This window comes from Mercenaria mercenaria, unplaced genomic scaffold, assembly GCF_021730395.1.
Source record: "Mercenaria mercenaria strain notata unplaced genomic scaffold, MADL_Memer_1 contig_1041, whole genome shotgun sequence".
NCBI lineage: Eukaryota > Metazoa > Mollusca > Bivalvia > Venerida > Veneridae > Mercenaria > Mercenaria mercenaria.
The window spans coordinates 37,026-47,364 of NW_026459012.1; the positions used below are offsets into that span (position 1 = coordinate 37,026).

General features: G+C 33.9%; 1 protein-coding gene across 1 annotated transcript; it reads left to right on the forward strand.

The window, feature by feature from the left end:
- Positions 1-816: 816 nt before the first annotated feature.
- LOC128551386 (invertebrate-type lysozyme-like) lies at positions 817-6,676 on the forward strand. The gene is made up of 4 exons (XM_053532233.1): positions 817-1,060; positions 1,313-1,404; positions 4,008-4,119; positions 4,529-6,676. The coding sequence occupies exons 1-4, from the start codon at positions 919-921 to the stop codon at positions 4,741-4,743; spliced, it is 561 nt and encodes a 186-aa protein (XP_053388208.1). The 5' UTR covers positions 817-918; the 3' UTR covers positions 4,744-6,676.
- Positions 6,677-10,339: the final 3,663 nt, after the last annotated feature.

Genomic DNA, 10,339 nt, shown 5'->3' on the forward strand with positions numbered 1-10,339 from the left:
TTTGTGCGTGTATGGGTTGGGGGAGCGGGGTCGAAGGGTGGGAAAATGTGTGTAAGATTTGATCATTGTGAAGTTGTAGCAGTTAACAACTGTAACTGCTGAAAGTTGTAGTAGCTAACAGCTTAACTGCTGGAAGTTGTAGCAGCTAACAGCTGTAACTGCTGAAAGTTGTAATAGTTAACAGCTGCAACTGCTGAAAGTTGTAGTAGCTAACAGCTGCAACTGCTGAAAGTTGTAGCAGCTAACAGCTGCAACTGCTGGAAGTTGTTGTAGCTAACAGCTGCAACTGCTGAAAGTTGTTGTAGCTAACAGCTGCAACTGCTGAAAGTTGTAGCAGCTAACAGCTGCAACTGCTGAAAGTTGTAGCAGCTAACAGCTGCAACTGCTGGAAGTTGTAGCAGCTAACAGCTGCAACTGCTGAAAGTTATAGCAGCTAACAACTGTAAATGCTGGAAGTTGTAGCGGTTAACAGCTGTAACTGCTGAAAGTTGTTGCAGATAACAGCTGCAACTGCTGTACTGCCAACTACCTATCGATGTCAAACCTGGGGAATCATGAACAGATGCTTTTACATTTATAACCATCGGTATAGTAATCATTTTTTATTTTAATTATATTTAGGGAAATTAATATTCTGCATGTATTCATGTAAAAAAAACTTCCTTGCTGATCAAGTATTTGATTGTAAGATATTTTGGACTTGTCTACGGGCCATTAAACACAACCAGATAATAATATTGAAATCAAATGGATTGTGAAACTGAAAACAGGAAGTTAAAAAGATGTTATCTTTTCCTGCTCTTATGACAGATCACGTCTACATTAAGTAGTATGCAGCTGCATAAGCGGTTGATTTTGCAGTGTTAATTTTAAGTTTGACGGTGAAACTTTAACATATATCAGAGTAAAACGTCTAAAATGAAGATGTTTTGCATGTTTTTCTTCTCACTGAGTCTCGTTTTGGCTGCAGCCGAAATGTTCAAAGAAACAAGTGTGCAGGAAGTTGTGCGCGAAACTGTGGTTGATTATCCTTCACGGAACGCCTCCTTCAAGGATGAATGTAAGTTAAATTATTGATGCTATTTCGAGAAATTAAATATGTGGTAAATTGACCGCTCTCCATGTTTAATATAAAAAGTATAACCCGTTGGAATAATACGATGTTCAGTGATTTAAAATTCCGGACAGCTTCTCATGTAACGTTTGAAGAGTTTACCTTATGTTTATTTCTCATAGAAATTGCCACCCTCTTCACTTTATATAATATTTGAATAATACTATGATAAAGAAGACTGTGTTTGTTGATTTGTAGTGATTCAAACATGGTACAACAGCGAGATGGAAGAAGGATTAGAGTTTGCTCCAGGAATTGTATCACAGCAGTGCCTGTGGTGTATCTGTCAGGTAATTCTTTGTCTCCTCTTAAATTCAAATAAACGTCTAAATTTTACCAAGCCACTTCTTACAAACCACGACTACAAACTTCCGTCAGTAAATCTTGAAAAGGATGTACTGTAAAGCTTAATACACCAATAACTCAATAACTACGGTATGGATAATAATTAAATTTTATTAACATTTTTCTTTTTTTATGTCGCAGCGAATAAATGGAGCATTTACTGCGGTTACATTTTGACAAGATTATGTAACGTGTATTAAATGAAAACACACATTTACACCTGTCGTTAGGAAATGCATGATAAAGCATGTATCATAGTTGATAATACATCTCATATTTGATCATTTAAAGACCCACCACGACCTTGTGACCTATTTTTTCCTCTCACATAAACTTCGTGCAAATCATGCTGATAATACTGGTATAATACAGCTATTCTACAAGATGACAGGTAGACAATTTAGGCCCTCCCTGAATTAATGCGTTTTCACAACTTATCTGCAAACTTAAAGTTATTCTCTTTTCAGTATAGTTTTATAAACATAGAATAATAACTACCTTACAATTATTATTATTATTATTATTATTATATACCACATTTATATAGCACTCTTTTATTATTATTATTAATATAAAAATACGTTCAAAAGTGCTTTACATAAAAACATTTATATAATGTTCAATAAAAATGGTAATTGAACTATTATAGAAAGAATTTAAAATTACATTACGGTAATAAGATACCTAGCATTTTAAATTAAAGGTAAGCAGATCAAAACATGAAACAAAATACAATATCGTAAAACATTAACTGACCTATCAAAGACACAGGTTAGAGCAGAATAGAACAGAAGATATCTTACATTTTGAACAGACAGAATTAACCAGTACGATGCCTGTGAAATGCATCACAGCATGCAAACCGTCCCGGATGAGTGGGTCAATCCCCACCTAAACGGTCCGGAGAACATCCATGATACATCCCACAGAAAAAACACTGTCAAAATTATTCTGTCACACTAGAGTTCTTGATTACAGTATTTGATTGGCAGGCAAAGTACCTACACAATTCTACCAGGTAATTAGTGAGATTAGTTCCCAAAAAATTGTATGAAATAATGCTTCTTAAGCGCTTTTTTGAAACTTTGCAAGGTCTTGCACTCTCTTATGCCAGATGGGAGAGCATTCCATAACCTCGCAGCTGCTGTCTGAAAGCTCCTGTCATCAAATCGCAATGTCCGACATTTGGGCACCACTAGTTTTAATGCATTATTCTGCGATCTCAGATTTCTGGATGGCGTATATATTTCTAACATGTTCACTATATAAGCCGGTGATTGATCCTCGAGTGCCTTATATGTGTGTGTTAGCATTTTGTATTCTTCCCTACACTGCACAGGAAGCCAATGGAGTTCACGCAGCACAGGTGTTATATGGTCGTATCTGGATGTTCTGGTTACGATTCTAGCTGCCGTATTTTGGACATACTGCAGTTTGTTCATTGACTGTTTTGGAATCCCATATAGAAGAGAGTTGCAATAATCCAAACGTGATGTAATAAGAGAGTTGATTAGAGATTTGGTTGCGTTTGCGGTTATATATTATCTGATGTGACTAATTTGCCGCAACTGTGCATAGGAATTCCTACACACACTATTCACATGTTGCTCCATCCTCAAGTTCGGGTCAAGGAAAGCAACGAGGTTCCTGACACTGCCTGATTGTTTGATTTCAGAGCCGTCCACTTTCACAGATATGTTTTAAACAGATTGTGTTTTGTGTTCAGATGAAAATATGATTAATTCTGTTTTTTCAGCATTGAGTTTCAACATGTTGGTATTCATCCAACTTACTATATCCTTTAAACAACTTTCAACGCGTTGAATGGTCTCTTCAATAGACATTCTGTTTAGTGGTTTGAAGGATTGATATAACTGCGAATCGTCCGCATAGAAATGATTGTTCAGTCCGTGCTTTCTGCAATGTAGAAACAAAGTGTGGTCTAAACTTACCTTAATGCATAAAGTACTTTGCATACTACTACATTAATCTAATAATATATTTAGACATTAAACACATTGTATTGACCTTATATATGTCACTGTCAATTTGTAACTAGATACTTGTTATTTCTCATCTTCTTCATGCAAAGCATGTATAATTATCAATCATGGAATACAAAAGAATACAGTTATTTTGTGGCACGTCTTTAACTTTTAAACTTTCCAGCTGAATGACTTCCTCAAGGGAAATAATTTTACACTCCAAGTCACACTTGTTCACTGTGATGATCTGACACGCACTGCACATGGTACATAACTCTACTTTGCATTTTTACAAAATTATGCCACCTTTCTCAAATTATAAATTTTTAGTTTAGTTTTGTATGTAAGCTGTGATAGCTCTGTACCTACTAATAGCAACGGATCGAAACTTTACACACTTGTCCACTATGATGAGATAACATGCATTGTACAGTTTCCATAACTCTGAATTTCGTTTTTACAAAATTGAGCCCCCTTTTCGACTTTTTTATTCATTCAGTTGACAGGGTTGATGAATAGTCAAGCGTTACTGTCCTCCGACTATCTATTTTGTAATGTTACAGGTGGAATCCCAATGTACGCCATTACCTTGCCGTATAGATGTTGGCTCGCTCTCATGCGGGTATTTTCAGATCAAGGAAGCGTACTGGACTGACTGCGGGAAGCCAGGAGGAGGTAAGCGTATGCTTGTGCGTGCGTGCATACGGATACTAAATCCGAGTTCGGGCTATCCTCTGTCTAGTAGACATTTTATTACATAATTCAATATCTCTTTGGTGCTTTCGAAGAACACGATAATTTGAGTACCATATTCAACCTAAAATTTGTGTATCAATAGACTTGCTTCCAGAAATGATAAATGTTTTCGACACCCTTTACGTTATGTATTTGACACTAACAATTGAATGGTTAATGTCATGACTAACTAACTAACGACCTGGACTTTTGTTAGTCCCATCTGACCGTGTCTTCTTAAAACTGATATTATCCAAACTTAGTAATTAAATTATCTTGTTGCTTATACACAATTTCTTGTTATTAGCACATTTTTCAACACCAGTCAATTTATTTTATGTTTTAACAGGCTGGAAAAAATGCGCACAAGACAAACAATGTTCCTCTCGGTGCGTTCAGAATTACATGGCGAGGTATGCGAAACACTACCGCTGTCCACTCAAATGTGAGGGTTTTGCTAGGGAACATAACGGAGGTCCTAACGGCTGTCATAATCCGAACACCTTGAAATACTGGGAAAAGCTGCAGAAGGTACCTGGATGTCGCGGAGTTCAGTTACCGTAGTTTTTGCAAGAGCGGAAACTAAACTTCTTAATACACGACTTGCAATAAATGCGGAGGCTTAGCATCCAAACGACTAGACTTTTTTCCTCTCAAAGATAAAGTTTTAAAAATAATTCGAACCGGCGTTTGGCGATTCCTCTTTGGAGTTGTGTAATTTGTGTATTTCTTTGTCAGTTCCTTTGTAATGGTTTTTGTGTGTAATTTGTGTATTTCTTTGTCAATGTCATTAAGTTATATATATATAACTTTATTATGTATCAAGCCAATTCTGGCCCATGTACATGCATCAATATAACATAATCACAGAAGAAATAACAATGCAAATATACAAGATGTGTAAGTAAGATGACAATAAATATATCAATAGATTAACACTTCATACCAGATGCATGTTACATCTTTGAGAGAGGGAGAGACTGTAAGAGCATTATTTAACATTATGACAAATATCAAGTGTTACAACATAATAGAGACTTTTAATAACATTTATTAACGACTGCTACATTGAATTCAAAAGCAAGTTTCGTTTTTCAAACGCCTTGTATACATACGCTGAAAGTTTTCTTAAATCAGTAACATTTTCAGTTTTAATTAGTTCCATAAATTTGATATAATTAGGATGAAACCAATAGTATCTTCTAATGTACTGATGCCTTAAATCCATATATAGAGAACACTCAATAATAAAATGGTATTCATCCTCCAATACATTACAAAATAAACATTTTCTTTGATCCAAAGAGGCTCTTACAGGTTTTTTCCATCTGCCACTTTCTATTTCTAGCATATGGGATGACATTCTTAGTGGAGACATACTTATTTTATGTTTTTTAACAATGACATCATTCAAATATTTCTGAAAAATAAAAGTAGCTATTGTTCTGTAAAATAGGGCCCGAGAGGATCCCTGTAAGCTGTCGTTCCAGTTTTGTTTAAATAGATCATAAAGACGTATCTTCAAGGTTTGTAAGAATACATTATTGTCCCCAACTCCTTGGTTTTTAACCACACTTCATAAAACCTAACCTTGACAATAAGTTTTTAACACTATGTGAGGCCCGTAGCTACACTGAGGCACAGGGAGGCCGGTGCCTCCCTGTTTTTCTGCCAAGATTATGAGAAAAAAGGATATGTTTAGAGTCACCATCTTAAAAGGCATACCCAAACTGAGGCACTATTATTTCATTTTACTTTGTTAAACTATTTTCCACCATTTTTTTAATATCACGAATAATTACACTAATTTCAAGCACATTTATTTTGACCGTATCCCAGAGTTTCAGATATGCATATGCAACAGAAGTGTTTTATCAATCTCTGCACTTGCTAATAAATTTCATTAAAAAGTGGAATGTCTTAATTAATTGAACGACAAACATGTCCTCGTAAGTAGGAGACCAAAAAGATGCAATTTAAATAATTTGCGCAAATGATTTATAACAGTTTTTATGAAGGGGAGGAGGTGGAGGTATGTAAGGGTTAAGACCAAAAAAAAATCAACCTGGCTACGGTCCTGTATTTTCTTCGGAAATACAAATCTGCAAAAATACAGTTTACTAATATATGCGCAAACATTGACACTAGCCTCATACCCTCGCCTGATCTGTTTTATTGCTTCTTTCGATATTTGATAGAATTAAGCCCAGCTCTAGCTGAGAAATGTCGAGCGTGCTGTCTTTGCTGTCTTACGGACAGCTCTTGTTTTTATTGAGCTTTAATGTACTTTTAGGTAGTAAGATATATCAGTTTTTTTTATTAATACAACATCTTGGTTTTAACACTGTAATTACATGTACATGTGAGAGATAGACATAGTGTAGTATACAAAAGTGTCTTATAATTCTAAAGTATTTAATGACTGTGTACTGATCTTTAAATATGCTAATTCTTTTATGTATCTGTAATAAGGTTACAATAAAGACTAAATATTCGATATTTTACCCTTCTTATTTTTAGGCTTTGTCACAGTTTCAGTCATATATATGTAAAACAGTTTACACTAAATATGAACTGGTATGAAAAACTTAACCAAGATTTGTACGTTAAAAGGGGCCATAATTCAGTCAAAATCCTTGACAGAGTTAAGTACTCTAGCCTAAAACGTGACATTGTGATGGTACACAAGTGTTGAAAGTTTCTATCTAAGCTATATGACAAAAGGATTTGTCAAAATGTGAACTGATACGAAATACTTAACCAAGATGTGATGACGACACCGTTGTGAGTAGGATAGCTCTCTTTAGTCTTAGAATAGTCGAGCTAAAATGAAGATTTAGGGAGACATTTTGCAAACATTTGATAAAAATATAATCTATTAAACTGTAATAGAGGTATAGCGTAAATCCTGCCTTAGTGATCAACTGTATTAAGTAGCTATTCAGCATGACTTAAGCAGCCGTCCTTCTTAAGCAGTCACGCTGAGTCGCTTCCTTTGATGGATGCTTAAGATAGGTTTGCTATAGTCCCATTCGACTTTGTGTGCTAAAAGAGTAAGAACGCAGAAACTGTATTCATGTTTTGAATGGAAAATACTTCAATATTGTTTTGATATATAGGCAACACCATGAGTCCTCATCATTGGCCCTGATACTACAATTAGGGAGCTTGTTTGAATTTGGTATCTACAATGAATTAATTCAATTGTTTGACACAAATATTATGGATATATTTAAAGTTATGAAAACTAAAAGTGCAATACGCGTATATATTTTTCAAGTATGATGAATTTGTATAAATTAATCGTATAATCTTGAACAATACTTTGTATGTAATGTAGCAATGATAAGTGCATAAGCGTGTAATTAGACTCCACACCGCTGACCGAAAGAGGTTTAAATTTTAAATTGGAAAATTGTTTCGCTACTCTTCGTGGCATAAAAGTAGCTAAATGCGTTTCCCATTCCTACAAAACGCCAAAAAAGGCATTTTTTTATTTTCACATCTTCCATTAAATCATTTCATTTACAGTATGAGGCTGCTGTCTGTTTCTATTATTCAAACGGAGTTATCAGGTGCTTTTTATTCCTATTTCATTTCACAAATTTACTGACACTGCAACTTTATGCCCATATTACCAAGTAATGAGATCCAAGCAACTAAAAAGGCATAAAAACTTACTTTGCGGTATTCATTACGCTTCATACATTTTAAGATAATTTTTTGCACAGTATTGTATATATTGTTTCATTTAGCGTGTTTAGATTACGATGCGAGGAACATTTTTGACTGCAAAACTTGATTTAGTATTATATTTGGTAACTCGTTTGAAGATTATTAAAATTCCTTTTCTTTACTTGCGTGTCTGAATCATGAAATGATATCTTAATATGTCAACCTGACATCAATTTATTGTTATAGTTGCAAAATCATTTGTTGAAAATCACTCACTGTACAAATTAAACTTCAGTAAAGAATGTGAGTGGGTAGCCTTCAGTACTATACTTAGATTTTTAATTTTAAGTACAGTCAAACTTGATTGAGAGACCACAACACTCTATGACTCAGATAATAATCCTACCTTGCATTCATCCATACATCTGTATGTCACAGCTTAGTGAAAAGTCATTTTAATGTAATGTTAATTTTCATGGTAAATAATGAATAGTTTTTTCTTGTTTTTATATATGATATATGATATGGTTCGAATAACATTATATCTAAATTTCAGATTAAATAGTGGATCTGAATTTATTTTATTAGACTTACAACATTTTCTGATATCATACAATATGCATGTATCTTACAATTTTCCGTCTATGAGAGAAGTATTTATCAATAGCTTGATAGGTAGACTATCTGAAGGAGCGGCTACATGGAAATTAAAAAAACACACATTAAAACAACATGCTCAAAATGATCAATTCGCTGTCAGTTGGTTCATGTTCTTGCGAAAGAAGTTTTATGGTATGCATACTTAAATAAAACATGGCGATTATCTGACTGAATGTTGATATTTTTTCTAAATTGATTCATTTTGACATTACAACAGAATGAAGTCTTGCAATCATGCGGTTTTGTTCTTTACACGCCTTTCTAAAAAGTCACAATTATACGTACAGCATTTCAAAACTTCGTTATAAGGTTTCACTAAAAAATATATGGTCACTTAAATGTTAAAGCAGCATGCCTCCAGATCGTTCGACAACAAAAAAAAATATTTTTTTTTTAGATATCTTGAAATAAATGCTGTATTTCTTAAGAAGGCCTTAAAACTTAATTAATGACAAACTTTATGATACGGAAACACTTGAGAATTTGCTGTTTTTACTACTTTTTACGATGAAAATTGAAAAGCCTTTGTCACGCTTTTACTCCAGGTAAACGGTCTCGACTATAAATATTTATACTTCGGAGTCATTATTTACTACTTCAGCTATATAGTAAAGGCCATTTATGGCCAAAATGCCAAATAAAGGAAAAAACTCGAAAAGAATTGATTTTTTTGAGTAAGTATTATACAAGATGTATGCAACAACATATAAAAAGTATAGAAAAGTATCATGATGCAAAATGTCTATTTTTTGGGTTAAAATGTTTAAAATATTAAAGAAACTGTGGATTTCTGGAATCGGCCCATAACAGCAGATTTATGCATCTAATGAGGTCCAACTTTGGCACTACATTAGATTACTATATTGTGCAAAATGTAAACTAATTAGAAATTTAGAAGAAAACAAAATGGCGTCCTAAATCCAATATGGCCGCCATAAAAACGACTTTTAAACCAGAATTGTCGTCGATTTTATGTCAAATTGTCTCATATCATTGCTTTTACATATAATAAGCTGGCTATTGTTAGTAACAGTATGCAGTTTACCTAAGATGGAAAACATACTGCCAGCAGATTCAATACGGGGCAATAGTGAAGTATACAGATAAAATTTCCGAGTCATTCTGCAGTAGAAATTGTCGTAAAGCAGCGATAACTTCCTTATAAAAATATATGAGTATGGGTACTTTTCTTTCTTAGTAAGATCATTTCCCATATGATAATCATGGTTTTGAGGCAAAATTGCATTAAACGGTGTTTTCAGTTAATTTTCTTTAAATAGGAAATAGACACGAAAAATATGGTAGATTCAAAATGTCCTCAACCTTTTTCTCCCCCACCCCCTTATTTTTTATATTTTTTTTGCTCTGTAGAGCTATTTTCCTTATATTTTGCAATTATTTTTCTGAAATGACATTAAAGAGCTATGCTTGACCTGTAGGTGGCATTTTCACAATGAAATAATAATATGACAGAATTTGTCATGGAAACTTATATCATACACCATCACTACAATCTGGGGTCTCATTTTCAGCTGATTTTGCAATTTGTGTGTTTGACTGAAAATATTTTTCTTGCATCAAACATAACCCCCGCTTTTCTTTTGATTTTTATTCAGCACTGATAATATTCTTCAAGAAAATGTAAGTTACAGACATTCTAAATTGGTCCTGATGTGTGCTGCAGCCATTGGAAATATGTTAATTTAAAATAGTATAAAGACGAACAGCTATTTAGTGTGCTATATCCTTATGAACGACTTGGGTTAATAACAGTCATAGCTTGATCTAAGCATCACACAATATGTTAAATACAATCGTATAGTAA

Bases quoted from the DNA above. Each gene is read 5' to 3' on its own strand.
- LOC128551386 (XM_053532233.1), top strand. From the start codon at position 919: ATGAAGATGTTTTGCATGTTTTTCTTCTCACTGAGTCTCGTTTTGGCT. The intron at 1,061-1,312 runs GTAAGTTAAATT...GTTGATTTGTAG, and splicing joins CGCCTCCTTCAAGGATGAAT to TGATTCAAACATGGTACAAC. The intron at 1,405-4,007 runs GTAATTCTTTGT...GTAATGTTACAG, and splicing joins GCCTGTGGTGTATCTGTCAG to GTGGAATCCCAATGTACGCC.